Source organism: Pteropus medius, unplaced genomic scaffold, assembly GCF_902729225.1.
Source record: "Pteropus medius unplaced genomic scaffold, Ma_sr-lr_union100, whole genome shotgun sequence".
In the NCBI taxonomy this organism is placed as follows: Eukaryota; Metazoa; Chordata; class Mammalia; order Chiroptera; family Pteropodidae; genus Pteropus; species Pteropus medius.
Genome location: NW_024352790.1, coordinates 2,432,845 through 2,456,248, shown reverse-complemented (window position 1 = coordinate 2,456,248; position 23,404 = coordinate 2,432,845). Strand labels below are relative to the sequence as shown.

The window sequence follows — 23,404 nt, the reverse complement described above, 5'->3', positions numbered from 1 at the left end:
GCAAATAAAATTGCTGAGGTGTTGCAATTATTCCATACCTTGATTGTTGAGGTGGTTACGAGTGTGGTTACATTTATCATGTCTGTAACCTGAATAAAAAGAAATCTAATTATGAGCGGTGAATACACCATGCAATATATGTGTGTGTGTGTATATATATATATATGCCTTATTCCTAAATTGTACACCTGAAACTTAACTGGATTTCGTTAAGCAATGTCACCATGAATAAATAGATAAATAAATAGATAAACAAATGAATGAATAAATAAAAAAATAAATAAAAAGATCATCCTGATATTTACCTAAAAAAAGCATGAAATTTTCAAATATAAATTATACATTATATCAAAAAAGCTGATTATAAAAATGACCAGAAATCATTTATCAGAAAAATCTTTTCCGTAAAATCTTTTTAGTAAAAATAAACAATATGGCTTTTGAATTTTAGACATAAATTTTCAAGTGAAGGACTATTTCTATTTCCATTTCTATTTCACAAAAAGGTCAAATGTCGTCAAGATATTGGAGGGCATAAACTTATTTTCAGCAAAAACATAATTGTTATTTAAAGTTTCCTTCCTTCTGCACATTGCACTACGGGGATTTAAGCTTAAGGGCTTTGGGTATTTGAAAATATTTAGCTACTTTCCTGAGGGGACAGAGTGTTTAGGGTGTAATTCTAGCTCTGACAAATTAGGAAAAGAAAGCTAATAAAATATGGCATTCTTACATGCAGCATATAACAGCTCTTGGAAGACTAATACTTCTCAGATATGTACCAAGTAATGCAAAGAAAGATTTTTTTTTTTTTAATTTAAACAAATAGAATTTGGGTAATGATAAAAACTAACTACTCATTCAATTGGATGTAGATTTTATGAGATAAAGGTATGAATCAGTTTCTAAACATGAAAATAAGGATTTGTACTTACAAAGCAATAGGGACGGAATGTACTGCAATTACTGACATATTGTCAATACCTCTCTTTTAAAGGTATTTAAAGATAATAGCTTACCCAGATGTCAAAACGGAGAATCATGGGCAGTGATTTGCCCCCTCCTGCAGCTGTGCAGCTCTGCTTCGAGAACCTGAATGGATCCTGTGTCAAAATTTCCTACTCGCCTGGACCCCGCCTGATTCTGTACACAGTGTTCTGCTTTGGATCTTGGCTGGCTGTATTTGGAAACCTCTTGGTGATGATTTCCATTCTTCATTTCAAGCAGTTGCACTCTCCAACCAACCTTTTGATGGCCTCCCTGGCCTGTGCTGACTTCTTAGTGGGAGTGACTGTGATGCCCTTCAGTGCAGTGAGGTCCGTGGAAGGCTGCTGGTACTTTGGGGAGAGTTACTGTAAATTTCACTCTTGTTTCGATGGGTCATTCTGCTGTGCGTCCATCTTCCACTTATGTTTCATTTCTCTGGATAGATATATTGCAGTCAGCGACCCTCTGCTCTATCCAACCAGATTCACCATATCTGTTTCTGTCATGTGTATTGCCTTCTCCTGGCTCTTTTCCATTATTTATTATTTTACCCTTATTAGCACAGGTGCAAATGAAGTTGGGCTGGAGGAACTAGTCAGTGCTCTCACCTGTGTGGGAGGCTGTCAAGGTGCAGTGAATCAAAGTTGGGTATTGGTAAATTTTCTATTATTTTTCATACCTATGCTTGTGATGATCATTGTTTACTCCAAGATTTTCCTCATTGCTAAACAACAGGCTAGAAAAATGGAAAGTATGAGCAATAAAACTGTGGGATCATCAGATAGCTACAAAGACAGAGTGGCCAGGAGGGAGAGAAAAGCAGCAAGAACACTGGGCATTGCAGTGATAGCATTTCTGGTTTCATGGTTGCCATACTACATTGATTCAATAATTGATGCCTTCCTAGGTTTCATCACACCCACATATATTTTTGAAATATTAGCTTGGATTGCTTACTATAACTCAGCAATGAACCCCTTGATTTATGCTTTATTTTATCCTTGGTTTCGAAAAGCCATGAAGCTAATCATCACTGGTCAAGTCTTAAGAGAAAATTCCTCAACAATAAATTTATTGTCAGAGTAGATTCTGGTTTTAAACTGGAAGGAGATTGAAAATAGATTCTCAATGGATGAAGAACAAGGAAAATATTGATCATATATGTGCAAGATCTTCTTAGGTAAAATAATTGAAGTATGCTTCAATTTTCACCCAAACACTTAAAATCAGGTAAATGTTCTTTGGTAAATATAACATTAAAATCTGATTGTAATGGAAATAACGCAGCCTTCGAGCCAGAAACATCTGGAATGCAATAGCAACTCTGACATTTAACACTGTGATCTTTGTTGCTTCGTTCTCTGGTCCTCATTATATTTCCCTGGTTAATAACTCCTCTCTTGCAGTAGTCTTGAGAAAATGTAAAAGAATATATAAAGGATCTGATATATACTCATCACTTAAATCCTGCCTTTTATTACTTTATAACAATTCATCCCCTGTCTATATCTTCTCGCAGCTGCTTTGTAATATTTTTCTGCTAAAGTGTAAACTCATTTAAGATGTGTATTTAGAGAGTTGGTGGCCCCTTGCTCAGAGAGGATGAAGGAGTGAGCATGTAGTGCCTGGTGTTCAGATTTGCAGATCTAAATCTGTGATTTCAGAGTCACGTAAAATCAGTCAAGAATAGAGCTATTAACTGTAATATTAATTTAGTTTTTTGGGAATAACTATAATATCAAATTAAAATGAGAAAGGTAACTAGCATACATTCAGTGAGCTTCTTACTATTAAGTGTAAAATTACATTAGAGTTCAGAAGTTGTTCACATACATTTAAGCCAGAGTTTTAAGATTGTTATTATTTTGTTATGTTACTTTATTTTGAAATCAATTTATTCTTTATTCACTTAAATTGCACCTTGTTTCAAAAATTATGGGCAGAGACTTCAAGGATACACAAAAAGCATAGCTTAAAAATGTGTTCAAAAAAAGAAAGAAAACTAAAATGAAGGAAATAAAATGAAGCCAAGATAGAGGCTAGAAAAAGTAGTTCTGAAGCACAAAGAGAAACAATTTGGTTCTGAAGCACAAAGAGAAACAATTTGTTATGTAATCCATAGTGGATAATCCAAGTCAGTTATTTCAGAGAATTGTTCTTGGTAGTCAAACTGGAGGGTGCTGTATGTCCCATGAACAATAAATGGCTTGACTCTATTCTCTTAGCTTTTTCACAAGAAGACATCAAGATTTTAAAAGTCTGGTTATCATATTTTGGGGCAGGAGTAAATATATATCAAACATTCCTTGCTTGTTTCTTTCATTTCTAACTGATATAAATCAACATTATGTATTAGCACATAATTTCTATCACACAAATGCTTTGAAAGGGTAAACCTTTTCTAAGAGTGTATTCGTTCTGATTATACCATTCTTGTGAGAAATTGTTGTCTTTACTTGATTATACAGATGATTAAAGCCACCCTAGACTGCTTACTGTCACTGTACCCACAATTCTTCAGTTCCAACACTGAATATCATCTACTTATTTTGATACTAGAGATTTCACTATAGTAACTTTTTCTCATTCTGTGTTGCAAGCTATCGAATAATTCTACTGCCTCATTTTAAAGATAAAGAAGCTAAGTCAAAGGACTTAAAATTCTGATGAATATTATAAAGCTTCAGGATTCAAACCAGTACCTTTTGTTTGATTCTAGTTTTATATATTTATACTTGTCTTTCCTTTCTTAGTAGCCTTTCTAATATATACTTACTTTCCTAGATTAACAGACTAACCTGTCTAGTTTTATAAGTGTTGGAAAACTCTCGTTGTGAAAAACACAAGCAAATGTCCTCATTACTCTTTTCTGTGAACTACTCTGATTTTGTGGGGACTCGTCTACAGGCCTTTGCTTCAATGAACTTTTATTGAGTGTTTTCAGTATGCAATACATGAGCTCCAAAACCAGAAGGATCTAACAAGAAAAACAATTTCAATCTAATCATTATCTATGTTTATGGGACACTCGTTCTGTGCTTGCGACTGCCTTGCCTGCACTTAATCTTCACAACACCACTTTGAGCAAGGGAATGTTATTACTTCCATTTTAAAATGAGGAACCTGAAGCATAAAGAGGTAAGTCACATGCCCCAGTTGTCATACTTCTTTAACAATGAAACCAGTATAAAATCCGAGAGCCAGAGAGTAAGTGTCATAGCCACAAAAGGTTCCTCCCTTCAGAAAAGAGAATTGTCCTCTGGAAAGAGCCCCCTCGCTAAGTGTAGGAAATTGCTAGCTGAATTCAAGGGACAAAAAAATTTCCCAAATCAAAATGTTATGTTTTTTTCACATTCCCCTTTCCACTCAATCATTGGACTATGATGAGGGACTCACAAAATATTAGAACTGAAAGAAACTTTTAAAAAAATTTATTCTAAAACATGCTTTTTTAGGTGCAAGCTATGGCTTAAGTACCCTGAGCAAGGTCAGACAACCAGAGTCTCATGAATTCATGTAGAGGCCTAGCCACATTCCAGTGCTGTCCATCTGTCCCCGGGGCCTGGATGGGTCCATCCTCATCTCCTCCAATATCTGGTCACAGCGTAATGTCTCCTTTCTGAGGATTTCGCCTCAACTCTTCTCCATTAGATCTGGCTTACCGGGTCCTATAGACTTATGGCCATCTATTTTATATATACATATTTCTCAGTTAGCTTTAAGGGGTTTATAGGATTTCAATTATAGTGACAATTTTAAGTAGAATTACAATTCTGGTTCTAAAAAAAAAAAAATCCCTCAGATCTTTAAAAGCATTTCTCCAATGGCTTCTAAGACCTAGTACTGATGCTAGCATGATGTTCATTCCTTTGTCTTAAATTACCTTCCTCCCTCTGGCCCCTGTCCTAAGAGCTTTTTAAGATTTTCTCTTTATACTTGTCTGAATGTGTTTCTTGCATGTTTTTCATTTATCCTCTTTACACTTGGTGGATACTTTTAATTGGAAGCATTTGACCTTTCTTTAACCCAGAAGGAACATTCTGAACAATTGTTTTTGTTTTCTTTCTTTTACTCTTTGATTGTTCTTTCTGGGATTTAGAATTTCTCTCAAGCTCTATTCATGAGAATAATTCTTTCTGCTCTAATAACCTCCATTTTGTGTATTTTTGGTTGTATTTTTCTCTACTCTGATTTTTAATCAATTTTATCCTATGTGACTCTTTTTTTCAGATATGCTTTTGAAGTCATTTCAATGGGACTTCAGATAACATAAATAAAATATGTGCTCAGTTATGTTAACAAGGCTGATCTTCAGACGTAGATACCAATTCAACCATTCCAACTGGGAAAGTGTTGAAATGCTTAAATACTAGTTGGGAAATATCTATTACCCTGAGCTCCCATGCAAACCCATGTGACATTATCTCTGGCTCCTCTTCCTCAAACTCCAAAGGTTCCTCATGATCGATTCAACTGAAACATGAATGTTAAGCAAAGGAGGGCACCTGCAGGGCCTGCTCTCTCAGAAAAGCATCCATTAAGATTGGTCAATGCCTACATTTTGCCACATTGTTTTTTGGTTTTTTAGTGCTTTGAAATATCAACCCTTAAAATAAATCAGAAATCAAGTGTTCATTTTTTTATGAGAAATTACCAACAAATTTATTTTTGGTCATGAAAGCTTAAATAGGGGAAACTTAAGAATGTATTCAAAACTACTAAATTATTATTTATTATTTATTTCCTAGGAAATGAAGGAGATTGCTCAAAGTATATGGTTAAATGGTGTGAAGTATTCCTCAAGTTTTTTTAGAAAAAAACATGAAAATTGGGACTCTAGTCACCAGATTGGTCTTCCCTGGGGAAAAATTGGCACTCTTGGCCCATTGAACAATTCACTAATTTTTGAATAGCCTGCACTGGTGCTTCACAGACGTAAAATGGCTTCACTATGTTATGTACTAGTGCATGCAGACTTGCTCTCTTGACTTTCCTGGTCCAATTTTTTAAAATACTGTGGGCAGATTGCATAGCTTTCCACGCAGTCTCTGGGATAGAAAATCCTATATAAAAGTGAATTCTAACTCAGATGAAAACTTTAAATTTACATCCAGTTTAGCACTTTTATCTTTCCTATTCCAGTCAAAGCTATTCAAGCCTAGGTTTTAGAGTAGGGTGATAAGTCTGCTTTTACAGTTCTTTTCCATCTCTTCTTCTAACGCCACTCACCCTCCATAGTACAATAGAAATGGAATATGGAGAATATTAATAGTGGGACAAAAGATTTCTCATGCCTGGTGGTATCATATTCCATTTTGCACAATGCCCTGAACGTGGCAGGCACCAAAATATAGGTGCTGTTAAGAGGTACATGTGTGACTCACATGAGTGACTCATTTTGGGAGAACCTGCCCACTGCCTAGTTCTCTAATGTGGGTGAGCCACTGCAGTTGACCTCTTTCAACCTCTCTTTAGAGTCTATGATTAGAAAACTTACAGGCTTTTGCTCCTGGAGTCCCATTGTCCACGGGAAAACTCTATTGATGAAAGTATTGGTAGACGATTCAAGTTTGAGTCCCTCTTTAGATTTGCTTATTCAATGGCCTTGCAGACCTGCCCTGTGTTTATGTTGAACAGAGGCAAGAAGAATTGGAGAGAGATGACTGGGAGGAGAATTGGGCCAGCAGGGGGAGAAGCCTATGCTGTCACTATTTCAAGTGCAAAGAGTCATTAGTTTCATGTGGGCTAATACACACATGGAAGCCAGTCAGGCTTGGCCTTTCTGGCCAGCTTTCCATTTTAGAGTACACAAAATGTTTATAATACATCTCATAGGACTTGAGAAAGATGTTGAAAAAGTCAATACAGTGCTGATCACTACATTAGTAACCGGGCACAAAAATGCCTCCTGCAGAGATGCCTGAAGAACCCAAATGAGCTCGACTTGACAGGGTCATTATAGGAAGGCTCATTACACATATGATGTAGGCATGACCACCAAGTGAAGGTTACAAAGAGAACAATTTTGGTATCAAATGATTATACTTCTTTTCTTCTACTTTCTCCTTTTCCCAGTGGAATAGAGCGGAAAGCAGAGTGACATAAGGAATAAAAATCAAAACATGCTTCTTCCCTAACCAGGCTTTTTAAACTAAGATCATGCTAGCACTGGGCACTATTAGATATAGACTGTAGATCTCAAATGGAGAAATAAACAGACCATAGCGAAAGTCTTTAACACTCACAGTGACTGGACAGCTCTGCCTGAGATCTCAAGAAGGGATGAGAAGTAAGAATTGCTCATGTGGAGACTGTGATTAGAGAAAGATTAATTTTGTGTTGTTTCTCACCCCAATAAAAATATTGCATAAGGAGTTAACATACATTTCTAAAAAATACTTGTTAAACACAATTGAATTATGTGCGAACTAAAATAAGAACCAGCTGAGTTATGCAATCACTTGAAAATTTACTTAGACTGTTAGTTAAATATATTGATTTTGTATTATCATTACTATCTGCTGTACATTTACGTTTTAACACTTTGACTCTGCTTTCTGTTCAGGTGCTTCTTGCCTCTCATACTAAGAGACAAGAGTATGAAACACTTCTCTCCCCCTGCTCTCATTAACAAACGTCTGAGTTTGTCCACTGCAAGGACCATGGATATCATTAAGGCATCTTTCGGCAATGTCTGTCAGTCTATCCTAATGAGGCCTCCCATACTTGGGAGATGTTTGACTTAATAGTCTTTTACTTTAGAAATGTTTTAGAGAAGGAAAAATTCACAAGCTAAAGGTTAAAAGTAGATATCAGACTGAAAACTTTAGATGATGCAAGATTAAAAAAGTTTGCCTCAGAAGCCGTCCTTGGTGTTAGAATCACAGACCCCTGAGATATATGATTGCTGCCTAAACTTGATCTTTGGCTGTTGCAAATCCATTTACTCAAGATGATCTTATGAGCAAGATAGAAAGCATCATATGTGTGCAAAAATTTTAGAGGCCTTAGGAAGATCCTTTCATTTATATCAGACCATGGGGCCAGATATTCTTTATTGACTATCCCCAAATATGAAAGTAAAAAATAATTTAGATTTCTGTGAAGTTTTCATAGGTAGCAAAAAAGCTAGAAATGTGCAGGACAATCGTTTCATAACATACATTTGATATTAATTTCTCCATGTGGTTGATTTCTTGAATATCTACTTCTATTGGCTCATGTCAGGTTATTATCATTCATTACTGCTTCAGTGTCTGTAATGTTTGGAGTTCATCAGATGCTGCTGTAGTTGTTTTGATGGATATAAAATTGTTACCCACTGGCAATATATCACCTTTACTATTAAATATACAAGTGGGTAAGGACAGTGCTTCCTAGAAATTTGGGTTTCAGAAATAATAAAATTTGTTAAATATTTGGAAATCAGCAAATAATAATCAAATTTTAAATTTACCAGCATAGAACATCAAAAATAGCAACAACAAAAACAACTTCATGTACTTTGCCAATATTTCATAAAAGCATGCTTTAATATCTAAAGTATGGGAAAGCCATTATTTAACAAAAAGGACAATCTTGTGAAGTGAATAAATCTTCTATTATAAAGCACTTGTTCCATCATTCTTATTTTTCTCCTTTTTCTGACCCGCGAAAAGTTTTCCACAGTCCAGTTTCTGAGACTGACATTTCCACACAACTTAGTTAAAATTTGAAGACAACAATGAAATGAATAAATACCGATAAACAACTTTAGAAACGCGTTTCTTTCTGTGTTGGTTCTGTGCACCCTCTAGGACCTGGCCTTTACCTGAGGTCTCTGCTTCCCAGCAGGCAGAGTGATAAGGTGGCCATGCATTCCCCTTGTTCCTCTTCATGACGTTAGCGTATTCTCTCTCCTTCTTCTTTAAAACCCCGAATATCATCAGATTGTGTCACTCAGGCTCTCTTCAATACTGTTAAGCACTGACTGCAGTTGTTCCATCTTTCACCTTCATTTTAATATTCATCACTCTGTTATTACCTCTACTACTACTCTCAATATCTATACTATGTAAAACATAAACATTTGCTATGAGTGCTTTAGAAGTATCAGTTCCTTAAGTCATCATAATAACTCCCTGAAGTAAGTAGTAGCGTTATACCCCTGTCACAGCTGACAATACTGAGTCTTTGGGAGGTTAAGAAGTTGGGGAGAACCTGGACTGAACCCGAGGCAGACTGCCTCAAGTCCATGTTCTGCCTCGCAGGTTCTAGATGTCCTGTGCTTTGAGGATATCACCTCCCACCCTACCCCAGTCTCTCATTCACATGGTCATAACCTAGGGCTTTCAGTTAGCAGAGCTGTAATCTATGATCTAAAACTTTGGTCCTTCTCAAAATCAGAACTTTTTTTAAATTTTAAAAGGCTGATCCATTATATATTTTGAATATACCAGAGAAGTGTGTGAAGCACTTGTAATCGACACATTGCTATCTCTGTACCAAAGTATCAATGTTCAGACAGTGGAAAGAAGTAATGCTAGAAATGAGCTCATGTCAGTGTTTGTCACCAAATTTATTAGGACACAAGCTTCCAGTGATATAGCATTTGGAATTTCAGAATTTGGACTTATACTAAAACCTAAAATCTCTCCATTTTGTGTATTTGATCACCTTGCAGGCTTGCTTACTCTAGAAAGCCAACTACATGTAAATTTTAAACTCTCACTTGCTGGATCTTGTAACTCTCCTGCTCGCCAAGTTTAAATGCCAACACCAGTCATTCTAATCGCTTCTTAGAAATAAAGTTGATTGGAAGAAAAGATCAGTCACTTGTAATTTTTTCTGTTAATCATTACCATATTCAGTCTGTCTGTCTATTTATCTATCATCTATTATCTACCCTATACTATATTCTGTCTGTCTATTTATCTATCATGTATTATCTATCCTATACTAGACTATCTTACCGGTTGTTACATAGTAACGCAGTTTTAACTTTACGTTATGTCCTATTTCTATCTTTACTCACACAGTTCTATACAGTAGGTAATATTACTCCCATATTAGAAATGAGTAATCTGTAACTGGAGAAAGTCAGTTAGATGTCCAAGATCACAGGGCCAGGATTTATCCTCAGAGCTTTCAGAGTGGAACTCCTGTGCAACGATTCTCTAGAGACAATGCCTTTCTCTCTTAGAAGATGGGCTCTCCTTACAGCTTATATCCAACACATGTACTGACACTCTTTATCACTTCTCAAGAAATAACAGAAAGAGTAGAAAAAGACAGAAATGGAAGGTAAAATAATGACTTGATACCTCCCATAGCTCCTGATCCAGCAAATACTATTAGAGAAAAGTTGGAGGATCTTAAAGATGTGCTGCAAATATTTATATTAAAAATACTTAACGTTAAGATATAATTCCTCAGATACTTTAATCACTTTAAGATATAGTCCCTAAAATATACCAATGAAGCTACAGTTTTGCTTCATTAGATAAAAAAAAAAAATACCTCAGATATATATACTCAAAGATATTCTGTGAAAATAAAATTAGATGCACAGACAGACCTAACTTCAATGCTCAGATGAGAATAGAGATGTGTATTGGTAATAGTAATTTTAATGTATTTATATCATCACAAATATGGCATATGGAAGTTATACATATATAGAGGTCATAATTATGTATACTGTTTTATAATCTGGGCTAGGGATTTTTGGTTTTGTTGTTTTTAGTCACAAAATATATTGTGGTTGTTTATCCATGTCAATGTATACAAAACTTTTTAGCAGTTTTTAATGGCTTCATAACATTCCCTTATATAAATAGAAAATTATTTAATTTATCCTATACTGATGTAGGTTTTTCCAGTTAATAATTAAGACTTATACAATGAATGTGCTGGTCAGGTTTGCTTCCTTGCCCGGCTCTTTTTTAGGATTACTTGGTGGAAAAAGAAGCACAGAGTCACATGAGATGTATGAATTAAAGTTTCATGTAAATATTTTAATTCATGGCAGAAAGGAGAAACTAAATTATATTTTCCCTAGGTCTATATGACCATGTTTAACTCTCATGGGAGTGCACAATTTCCCACACTCTAGTTAACATCATGTATCATCGATCCTTCTAATATCTGCCAATTTGATATATCAAACTCTATTACATTTTAAAATTATTGTACAATTGGCATTTTAATGTGTTTTTTGGCCATTTGTAATTTTCCTCTGAAAAATGGCCTATTCGTCCATTTAGGAAATGTTTACCGCTTCCTTACTATTTTGTAAAAAGCTTACACTTTTAAATCTATTAACCTTTTTTCATCATGTATGCTGCCAATGATTTTTCCCAAGTTTGTCTTTTTTCCCCCTTAACATGACTGTTTTCTTTTGAAGTTTAAATATTTAAATTGATTACATGAATTTTGGTGGGTTTTCTGTTATAATTATACAGTGAAAAAGTTTTCTAATTTTTTAACATCTGAAAGAAATTAGTTTTAGTTTTCTGAAATGAATGAAGCAAGATGCTTAACAACATAGTGTTCCAAGATTACATGACACATCAACATTTCTTGAATAATCCATCTTTTTCCCATAACTTACAATACATTGTAATTTTTATCATGGAAAATGTATAAACTTTGGATAATGCTACTAGAAAAAAATGACGGAAAATTGAAGTCCATCATGCTGATAGGTAGAACAACACACCTCATGGAAAAAGAAAACAATCATTCAAGAGACAATCTCTATTGCAAAAATTGTACCATTTGCTCATGGTTATTTCCATGATCACAAAATACGCCCAAAACGTGTAAAATATGAATATTGTCCTGAGTCAAAATGGCTCAGAGACCTCTAGGAACTCCAGAAAGACCGATGCTCAGAAACAAGGTGCTCAAAATGAAAGCAACGTTACCAAGTCCACAGAAAGACAAGAAACACAAAATTGTCAGAGGGAACAGAAAATCAGGAAACCTTTGAAAATGACAGAAAGGTAAGCTTGGTAGGCAAGGTAAGAAAGATACGGGAGGCCTACAAAGATAAAATAATTAACAACTGACAGAGCAGGGAAGTGTGCAGATTTGAGGAGATAGAAATTATGAGCTTCGTGTTCACCGTTCTTAATAGATATATGACCATCAAATGCTTAGAGAAGTTCAATTCACCAAGAAAGAGAAAGCATAAAGGTTATGCTGTAGAAAATGAAGTGCCATTTTATCTTACCAATTTAATGAATCATTACCATGCACTGTATTTCATATCATAATTATTGAGAAGTTTCCATTATGTAACCATGTCAACTTCAAATCATTCAAACTATCAATTTGAAATTGAGATTTATTTACAAATTAACTTATGGTTGATAAACTGTCATTTATTACTTGGCACTTATAAGTTTTATTGCTTTTCAAGACAAAGGGTAAAAAATACATCAATCAAATGATTTACAGCAGAATTAGAATTACTGAACCAGTAAAATGTCTCATAAGCATAAGAAGGGATTATAAAACCCAAAAAACAGTCAGTGAATGAATCAAATACATGTGGTAACCATGAGATCAAACAGTAACTGTGACCCGAACGTACTAGCTGCTTTTCACTCTCTCTTAGCCACCTTGGTCTTACAATACCCTGATAATGTAGCTATTTTCTACTAGTAGTTTCAATTTTTTCAGTTCTGTTTTCCAGCTCCCCCCAAAATATATTGAATCATCTTAACATGAGAGATGTGAAAATAATAGAGATTTTATCAATATCCAGTTTGATTTAAAACGAGCTGACACCACCTATGGAGCAGAGAGCACTTACTAATTCCTCCATTCCATCCTCATGGGCACCTGTATGCAAGGGGCAGGATCCATGAGATACTGAAGCAAATTCCTGACACAGACACCTACAGAAATTAAGCATAATAGATTGACTGCCACCCAAAAACTTTCCCTGGGGAAAATAAGCAAAGCGAGTGAAAGAACAACAACAACAGCAAAAAGCAACAGCCCCATGAAGTCAATCACAGAGAAATTTTTGACAAGTTGAGAGTGAGTAGAAGACTTTGTAAGGAAAGAAGAAAAGAAATCAAAGAAAACAAAGATGTTTTAGGTTAGCAAGGGAACGGTCAGTGGAATAAAAAAGAAAATTAAGGGAAGGAAGTGTCTGCAGGGAGTGTGGTATGGGGAGCTCTGCAATATTTAACAAATAGGATTTAACATTTATTAGTCAAATAAATATTTTGGGGGAAGTATCAGGGAAGTACACATACTAATATAATTGAAAAACATTGATTTACCCTATCAAATTTGAAGAATATGTTTTTCTTCTTAATAACAGTCGATAACTTGATTTTCAAAACTCATTTCATTTGGACAGTGTAAAGATATCTTCAACTATCTCAATCTAAATGCTGCCATTTCTTTAAAGAACAAAATCATCGCTGATGAACTGTCCTCGAAAACCCGACCACTTCCAATAACTTTTATGGCTTACATAAACCATGGATAAAATAAAGCATAAATCAAAGGATTCGTGGCTGAGTTAAAATAACCACATCAACAGCAAATCTCATAAATATAGGGAGGTGTTATGAACCCAATAAAGACATCAATAAGTAACTCAATACTATACAGTAAGCACAAAATCATAAATGCTACCACCGTCACCCCAGGGTGTTAGCTGCTTTCCTCTCACTCTTGGCCACTCTGGATTTTTAACTATTTCATGATGATTCTATATTGCCACCTGTATTTTCAATACTTTTCGCCTATTGTTTAGCCATAAGAAAAATATTACAGTAGAGAATGATTATAATGAAGATAGGTATAAAGAACGATAGAAAATTCAGTTTGGATTTACAACTGTCTGACAACCTCCTATGCAGTTGAGGGCACTAGCTAATTCTTCTAGTCCATCGTCATAGGAGCTACTGTAAAACACGTCACCACTACATGCAATGCGCAGGATCCAGGAGATGCTGATGCAAATTCCTGACACAGACACCATGACCTTGGTGGGATAGAGCAGAGGGTCAGTAACAGCAATGTACCTGTCGATGGAGATGAAGCACAAGTGGAAGAGAGAGGAGAAACAAAAAGCCACATCACAGCAGGAGCGAAAAGTACAGAAGCTCTGCCCGAAGTATGAGCAGCTCTCGACGGACCTGACCATGCTGAAGGGCATCACCGTGACGCCCACCAGGAAGTCAGAGCAGGCCAGGGAGGCGATGAGAAACTTGATTGGAGAGTGCAGCTGCTTGAAATGCAGGACTGAAATCATCACCAAGAGGTTTCCAAACACGGTCAGCACAGCTCCATAGCCAAACAGTGCGTAGAGAACCAGGCAGGGTCCGGGCGAGTACAGGTTTTCACACAGGATCCGGTCATGGTTTAATAGCACAGCTCCGCAGCTACAGTGGGTGACGAGTTGCTGCTCATGATGCTTCTCTTTACATTGGGAGAATACGGTCCTTCTTGATTATCATGAGAACTATGAGATTCTAATATCAGTATTCCTGGAGGAGAAAACCTAAATACACCAGGATGACTGAGGAAATTATCAGCTATTACTACTCATATTTTCTTCAATTTACCAGTTTTTATTATAAATCTCAAATGTTTAACAAAATACGATCCAACAAAAATTATAGGTACAAGATTACTGGGGGTTAATTTCAATTAATGATTGTTCTCCGTCATCTAATACAATTTCCTTTAGTCAAAAATAAATTTTTTTTTTTTTTTTTACCTCCAGAATTCCTCTTTGCCACAGGCACTGTTCTAGGAAGGAATTATAAGGTTGAAGGATCACCTCTCATCTGTTTCCAGGTTATCTGCCTAGGTTCCTGCCTAAAGCTTGCAGTCCTTCCTCCTAAATAGATGCCAACAATGGACAAATCCCTACATGGAGTCCAGTAGTGCAAGTTGTGAAATTGAAAGATGATTTTTTAACAGCGATTAGCAAGAAAGTTATTCTACAAAACAGCTCTTTACGTTCAATTAAGTTAGATGTTGGATTTATTGGGCCAAAGATTTTTTTCTTTTTAGACTTGAGCAGTTCCCGTGTTCTATATTGATAGGCCACCTTATTGGGTTTCTGTTAGAGATACAGTAGGGTGCAAGCAGTGAGTGTCTGTAATTGCCTTGTTCTCTCCTGTTATGCATCATGTTTTTGCATCTGCAGTGGTTACAAACAAACAGAAAAAGGTAACATACATTGAGGACCACTTGAGATGATGGAATATATTACAACAAAGCATTAGAAAACAAGCTGGTGCTTATACACACCAGCATTTTTGAGGTGCTGGTAGAAAACAGGTCACTTCTCCTCTGAAGACATTTTCACTGGAAGAATATTTGCCAGGTGTGTCCCTGAATGTGAGAAAGGGGCAGGAAACCCTCGAACTACACACTGCTTTGTGGTTCCAGGTGATAGAACTTCCGTTCCCAATGCTAAAAGAAGTCAAACAATGAGAAGGAAGCTGTAAAATGGGAACACATTCCTTGGTCATTTGCCATCCCTGGAAAGCTGGAACATTGCAAAGTAAGGAAAAGCCTTGTTCAGCCTTCCAAAAGAAGGGCTCAGACTCTTCCCACTGCAGAGCTGTGACCTTAGAGATATTTGTGAACTTGCTTTTCACATTATAAGAGTGCCATGGGTATTAGTATGAATCCATCTGGCCATCTGCTTCCTAATCAAGAAATTTCACACTCTGAAACAAACTATATTTTAGATTCCTGCTCATATTTTTGACATAATTTCGTTATGTCATTGCCTATATAGACAAAGGTCTAGGCCAGGCTTTCTCAACTTCAGAACTATGAACATTTAAATTCAGAGAACTTCTTGCTTTGAAGATCTGTCCTGTACATTGGCAGGCTTTTAGCAGGATCCCTACTACTAGATGCCAGTAGATGCCAATAAAATCTCTCCAAATGTGAAAACCAAAAATGTCTCTAGACATTGACAAATGTCCTCTGGGCACGAATGGCTCAATAGCCTGCCCCACTGAGAACTATTATTCTAGGCAATAAAAAGTATCATATAACACTTCTCACTTTTGGTAAAGAAATAACTTTGTATCTCTCTCCATTATTCTGAGATTTATTCATTAATGATTTTTTCTATTTAATATATATTTATTGAATACCAGGAGTTGCATGCAAAGTAATGAAACAAAGAGATATGATCTTTACCCTCACGACGCTTTCAATTTTAAGGTGGAAAAAAAGCTTTAAAAAGTACACAGAGAAATGTTTAGATGAATACATAATGGAATGGTATTAGAAAGGTGAAATACAGTTGTTTGTGATAGTGAAATAAGCAGCCAGACAGGAAAGTGCAGACAAAAATTTTCCAATAAGAAGTTTAAGACAAAAATGCTACTTTAATAGTTGTAAATTAATGACATAATATACATCAGAAAAAAATAAATGAGAATGAATAGAGCAGTAGCTAGGATTTTTAGACCTTTGTCAGCAGATGAAAACGATGCGAAGAAATATTATGCCAGCAAGAAAGAGAGACAGAGAAAGAAAGACAGAGATGAAAGCCTAGCTTCTTGTGGTCTGGAAGTAGGAGTAGGGTGGTAGGTGTGGAGCTTATTCCAAGAAGAATCTGGACAAACCCTAATCCCAATAAATGCATTTATAAAACAAAGAGCTATATATTTTCTTTTTTTTTTTTAACCAGCTCATAGTTGGTTAAAGTAAATGTCTGGCAATTACCTGTTGGCTTCCCAAATTATTTAACCAGCTTGATATTTCTGAAACCCGAGTTTTCTAAGAACCACAGTCCTCATCATTAATAATTTTAATATCAAAGGTGGTATTTTAGGAGGTGGCTCCATAGTGTAGTTGTACCGTGTCTGTTCTACTCTCAGAAGTTCCTGGGTTCGCGCCGCAGGTGGAGTCACGAACCATGCACAGGGTGTGCCAGAATCCAGGTGCACGCCAGGAGCATGTGGGAGCAGACGCCCCACCTTCAGGGATTCAGTTCATAAGAGGAAATGGTAACAACCACAGGTCAGGTGTGAAAGTTGGGGTAGAAATTAAAGAGGGGGGGATATAAAAGAAAATAAAATCTTCTAAGAAAATCAATCAGTTTAGATGATAAGGCATTGACCGAAATATAAATATAGAAGTTAATGGATTAGAATAGAGTCCACAAATAGAGACACACATATAAGGTTGAATGGTTTTTGCAAAAGAACAAACATCATTTACGAGAGAAAGAACAGTCTTTTCAAGAAATGCTGCTGGAATTACTGAATATCCAAATAACTTCTACCAATAATAAAAAATCTCACTCTCTCCATCACAACATATTAAAAATTAATATGAAAACAATCATAAACCTATAAGAACTAATATTATAAAAACTCTAGAAGAAGCACGGAAAAAAATAGTTGTGACACAAGAAATTTATACGTTGGTGTTCATCAAAATTTAAACTTTCGACTTTTCAAAAAATAGTCAATGAAATAGAGTCCAATATTCATAACACACATTTCTAAAGAACAGTCAACTCAATAATAAGAAAACTTTAAAATTCATTAAACATGGGCAAAATGTTCATAGACAGTTCACCAAAGTGAATACATTAAAGAACAGTGATCACATAAACGGATTGTCAATATCATCATTCCTAAATTAAAAACGAAATACTACTAAACATTATCCAAGATTGTTAAAATGAAAAGAAAGTACAGTGTCAAGTGTGGAACAGGACTTGAAGCAATTGGAACATTTATAGATTGCTGGTGGGAGTACAAAATGGTGCAATTACTTTAGAAGACAGTTTGTAGTTTCTTGTAGAGTTAAACATACACTTCCCATATAATCCAGCAATTCTACTCCTAGGTATTTCCCTCCCCAAAAATAATAAGAAGAACATATGTCTATTCAAAGAATTGTATACAATGCTCATAGCAACACTTTTAATAACAGCCCTAAACTGAACACAAGGCCAAAAGCCTATCAACAGCTACATGGATAAAATAATTGTGGTATATTAATACGATGGAATACACTTTAGCAATAATAAAGAATGAACTGCTAATATACCTAATGCCACGAACACTGAGCTGAGAGGAAGCAGCTTGTCACAGAAGATTATGTAGTGTATGATGCTATTTAGATGAGATTTTTAGAGCAGGAGAATTACTCTGCAGTGATAGAATGGGTATCAATGATCGCCCAGGGCAGAAGAAGGGAAATATAGGGAAATATGGGAAGAGGTGAACTGAAAAAGGGCTCAAATAAAATTGCAGAGGTGTTAGAAATATTCCATACCTTGATTGTGGAGGTGGTTGTGAGTGTGGATACATTTGTCATATCTGTAACCTGAATAAAAAGAAATCTAATTATGAGCTGTGAATACACAATTCTCTCTCTCTCTCTCTCTCTCTATATATATATATATATATGCCTTATTCCTAAATTGTACACCTGAAACTTACTGAATTTCATTCAGCAATGTCACCATGAATAAATAGATTAATAAATAAATAAGTGAATATATAAATAAATTAATTAATTAAAAGATCATCCTGATTTTTACCTAAAAAAGCGTGAATTTTTCAAATATAAATTATATGTTACATAATAAAGCTGATTATAAAAATGACCAGATATCATTTATCAGAAAAATCTTTTCTGTAAAATCTTTTTAGTAAAAATAAGTAAAAATAAACAATATGGCTTTCAAATTTTAGACATAGATTTTAAAGTAAAGGACTATTTCTCTTTCCATTTCTATTTCACAAAAAGCTCAAACGCCATCAGGATATTAGAAGAGCATAACTTCTTTTCAACAAAAACATAATTGTTATTTAGTTTCTTTCATTCTGCACATTGCACTATGGGGATTTAAGCTTAAGGGCTTTGGGTATTTGAAATTATTTAGTTACTTTCCTGAGGGGACAGAGTGTTTGGGGTGTTATTCTAGCTCTGACAAATTAGGACAAGAAAGCTAATAAAATATGGCATTCTTAAATGCATCATATAACAGCTCTTGGAAAACTAATACGTCTCAGATATGTACAAGGTAATGCAAAGAAAGATTTTTTTTTAATGTAAACAAACAGATTTTTGGGTAATGATGAAAACTAACGACTTATTCAGTAGAAAGTAGATTTTATGAGATAAAGAGATGAATCATTTCTATCATGAAAATAAGGATTTGTACTTAAAAAGCAATAGATACGGAATGTACTGGCAATTACTGACATATTGTCAATACCTCTCTTTTAAAGGTATTTAAAGATAATAGCTTTCCCAAATGTCAAAACGGAGAATCATGGGCAGTGATTTGCCCCCTCCTGCAGCTGCGCAGCTCTGCTTCGAGAACCTGAATGGATCCTGTGTCAAAATTTCCTACTCGCCTGGACCCCGCCTGATTCTGTACACAGTGTTCTGCTTTGGATCTTGGCTGGCTGTATTTGGAAATCTCTTGGTGATGATTTCGATTCTTCATTTCAAGCAGCTGCACTCTCCAACTAACCTTTTGATGGCCTCCCTGGCCTGTGCTGACTTCTTAGTGGGAGTGACTGTGATGCCCTTCAGTGCAGTGAGATCCGTGGAAGGCTGCTGGTACTTTGGGGAGAGTTATTGTAAATTTCACTCTTGTTTCGATGGGTCATTCTGCTGTGCTTCCATCTTCCACTTATGTTTCATTTCTCTGGATAGATATATTGCAGTCAGCGACCCTCTGCTCTATCCAACCAGATTCACCATATCTGTTTCTGTCATGTGTATTGCCTTCTCCTGGCTCTTTTCCATTATTTATAATTTTACCCTTCTTAGCACAGGTGCAAATGAAGTTGGGCTGGAGGAACTAGTCAGTGCTCTCACCTGTGTGGGAGGCTGTCAAATTGCAGTGAATCAAAGTTGGGTATTGGTAAATTTTCTATTATTTTTCATACCCACACTTGTGATGATCATTGTTTACTCCAAGGTTTTCCTCATCGCTAAACAACAGGCTAGAAAAATGGAGAGTATGAGCAATAAAACTGTGGGATCATCAGATAGCTACAAAGACAGAGTGGCCAGGAGGGAGAGAAAAGCAGCAAGAACACTGGGCATCGCAGTGATAGCGTTTTTGGCTTCATGGTTGCCATACATCATTGATTCAATAATTGATGCCTTCCTAGGTTTCGTCACACCCACATATATTTTTGAAATATTACTTTGGATTGCTTACTATAACTCAGCAATGAACCCCTTGATTTATGCTTTATTTTATCCGTGGTTTCGAAAAGCCATGAAGCTAATCGTCACTGGTCAAGTCTTAAGAGAAAATTCCTCAACAATAAATTTATTGTCAGAGTAGATTCTGGTTTTAAACTGGAAGGAGATTGAAAATAGATTCTCAATGGATGAAGAACGAGGAAAATATTGATCATATATGTGCAAAATCTTCTTAGGTAAAATAATTGAAGTATGCTTCAATTTTCACCCAAACACTTAAAATCAGGTAAATGTTCTTTGGTAAATATCACATTAAAATCTGATTGTAATGGAAATAACGCAGCCTTCGAGCCAGAAACAACTGGAATGCAATAGCAACTCTGACATTTAACACTGTGATCTTTGTTGCTTCGTTCTCTGGTCCTCATTATATTTCCCTGGTTAATAACTCCTCTCTTGCAGTAGTCTTGAGAAAATGTAAAAGAATATATAAAGGATCTGATATATACTCATCACTTAAATCCTGCCTTTTATTACTTTATAACAGTTCATCCCCTGTCCATATCTTCTCGCAGCTGCTTTGTAATATTTTTCTGCTAAAGTGTAAACTCATTTAAGATATGTATTTAGAGAGTTGGTGGCCCCTTGCTCAGAGAGGATGAAGGAGTGAGCATGTAGTGCCTGGTGTTCAGATTTGCAGATCTAAATCTGTGATTTCAGAGTCACGTAAAATCAGTCAAGAATAGAGCTATTAACTGCAATATCAATTTAGTTTTTTGGGAATAACTATAATATCGAATTATAATGAGAAAGGTAACTAGCATACATTCAGTGAGCTTCTTACTATTAAGTGTAAAATTACATTAGAGTTCAGAAGTTGTTCACATACATTTAAGCCAGAGTTTTAAGATTGTTATTCTTATTTTGTTATGTTACTTTATTTTGAAATCAATTTATTCTTTATTCACTTAAATTGCACCTTGTTTCAAAAAGTATGGGCAGAGACTTCAAGGATACACAAAAAGCATAGCTTAAAAATGTGTTCAAAAAAAGAAAGAAAACTAAAATGAAGGAAATAAAATGAAGCCAAGATAGAGGCTAGAAAAAGTAGTAGGATCCACAGACTTGGTTCTGAAGCACAAAGAGAAACAATTTGTTATGTAATCCATAGTGGATAATCCAAGTCAGTTATTTCAGAGAATTGTTCTTGGTAGCTGTATGTCCCATGAACAATAAATGGCTTGACTCTATTCTCTTAGCTTTTTCACAAGAAGACATCAAGATTTTAAAAGTCTGGTTATCATATTTTGGGGCAGGAGTAAATATATATCAAACATTTCTTGCTTGTTTCTTTCATTTCTAACTGATATAAATCAACATTATGTATTAGCACATAATTTCTATCACACAAATGCTTTGAAAGGGTAAACCTTTTCTAAGAGTGTATTCGTTCTGATTATACCATTCTTGTGAGAAATTGTTGTCTTTACTTGATTATACAGATGATTAAAGCCACCCTAGACTGCTTACTGTCACTGTACCCACAATTCTTCAGTTCCAACACTGAATATCATCTACTTATTTCGATACTAGAGATTTCACTATAGTAACTTTTTCTCATTCTGTGTTGCAAGCTATCGAATAATTCTACTGCCTCATTTTAAAGATAAAGAAGCTAAGTCAAAGGATTTAAGAATTCTGATGAATATGATAAAGCTTCAGGATTCAAACCAGTACTTTTTGTTTGATTCTAGTTTTATATATTTATACTTGTCTTTCCTTTCTTAGTAGCCTTTCTAATATATACTTACTTTCCTAGATTAACAAACTAACCTGTCTAGTTTTATAAGTGTTGGAAAACTCTCTTTGTGAAAAACACAAGCTAATGTCCTCATTACTCTTTTCTGTGAACTACTCTGGTTGTGTGGGGACTAGTCTACAGGCCTTTGCTTCAATGAACTTTTATTGAGTGTTTTCGGTATGCAATACATGAGCTCCAAAACCAGAAGGATCTAACAAGAAAAACAATTTCAACCTAATCACTATTTATCTATGTTTATGGGACACTCATTCTGAGCTTGCAACTGCCTTGCCTGCACTTAATCTTCACAACACCACTTTGAGCAAGGGAATGTTATTACTTCCATTTTAAAATGAGGAACCTGAAGCATAAAGAGGTAAGTCACATGCCCCAGTTGGCATACTTTTTTAACAATGAAACCAGTATAACATCCAAGAGCCAGAGAGTAAGTGTCATAGCCACGAAAGGTTCCTCCCTTCAGAAAAGAGAATTGTCCTCTAGAAAGAGCCCCCTTGCTAAGTGTAGGAAATTGCTAGCTGAATTAAAGAAACAAAAAAATTTCCCAAATCAAAATGTTATGTTATTTTCACATTCCCCTTTCCACTCAGTCATTGGACTATGATGAGGGACTCACAAAATATTAGAACTGAAAGAAACTTTAAAAAAAATTTATTCTAAAACATGCTTTTTTAGGTGCAAGCTATGGCTTAAGTACCCTGAGCAAGGTCAGACAACCAGAGTCTCATGAATTCATGTAGAGGCCTAGCCACACTCCAGTGCTGCCCATCTGTCCCCAGGGCCTGGATGGGTCCATCCTCATCTCCTCCAATATCTGGTTACAGCATAATGTCTCCTTTCTGAGGATTTTGCCTCAACTCTTCTCCATTAGATCTGGCTTACCGGGTCCTATAGACTAATGGCCATCTATTTTATATATACATATTTTTGTTAGCTTTAAGGGGTTTATAGGATTTCAATTATAGTGACAATTTTAAGTAGAATTACAATTCTGGTTTTTAAAAAAAAAAAAATCCCTCAGATCTTTAAAAGCATTTCTCCAATGGCTTCTAAGACCTAGTACTGATGCTAGCATGATGTTCATTCCTTTGTCTTAAATTACCTTCCTCCCTCTGGCCCCTGTCCTAAGAGCTTTTTAAGATTTTCTCTTTATACTTGTCTGAATGTGTTCCCTGTATGTTTTTGTTTGTCCTCTTTGCACTTGGTGGATACTTTTAATTCGAAGCCTTAGACCTTTCTGTAACACAGAAGGAACTTTCTTAACAATTCCTTTTGTTTTCTTCCTTTTACTCTTTGACTGCTCTTTCTGGGATTTAGAATTTCTCTCAAGCTCTGTTCATGAGAATAGCTCTTTCTGCTCTAATAACCTCCATTGTGTGTTTTTTGGGTTGTATGTTTCTCCACTCTGTTTTTTAGTCAATTTAATCC

The 23,404-nt window shown here is 35.5% G+C and overlaps 2 protein-coding genes and 1 pseudogene across 2 annotated transcripts; 2 read left to right on the top strand and 1 right to left on the bottom strand.

The window, feature by feature from the left end:
• The first annotated feature begins 1,041 nt into the window (after positions 1-1,041).
• LOC120592321 (trace amine-associated receptor 7a-like) lies at positions 1,042-2,073 on the top strand. The gene has a single exon (XM_039849936.1). The coding sequence runs from the start codon at positions 1,042-1,044 to the stop codon at positions 2,071-2,073; it is 1,032 nt and encodes a 343-aa protein (XP_039705870.1).
• An 11,176-nt stretch (positions 2,074-13,249) lies between these two features.
• LOC120592324 (trace amine-associated receptor 6-like) lies at positions 13,250-14,406 on the bottom strand (annotated as a pseudogene).
• Positions 14,407-19,267: 4,861 nt separating this feature from the next.
• LOC120592319 (trace amine-associated receptor 7a-like) lies at positions 19,268-20,299 on the top strand. Its single transcript, XM_039849935.1, has one exon. It carries the CDS (start codon positions 19,268-19,270, stop codon positions 20,297-20,299), a length of 1,032 nt encoding a protein of 343 aa, XP_039705869.1.
• The last annotated feature ends 3,105 nt before the right edge of the window (positions 20,300-23,404 follow it).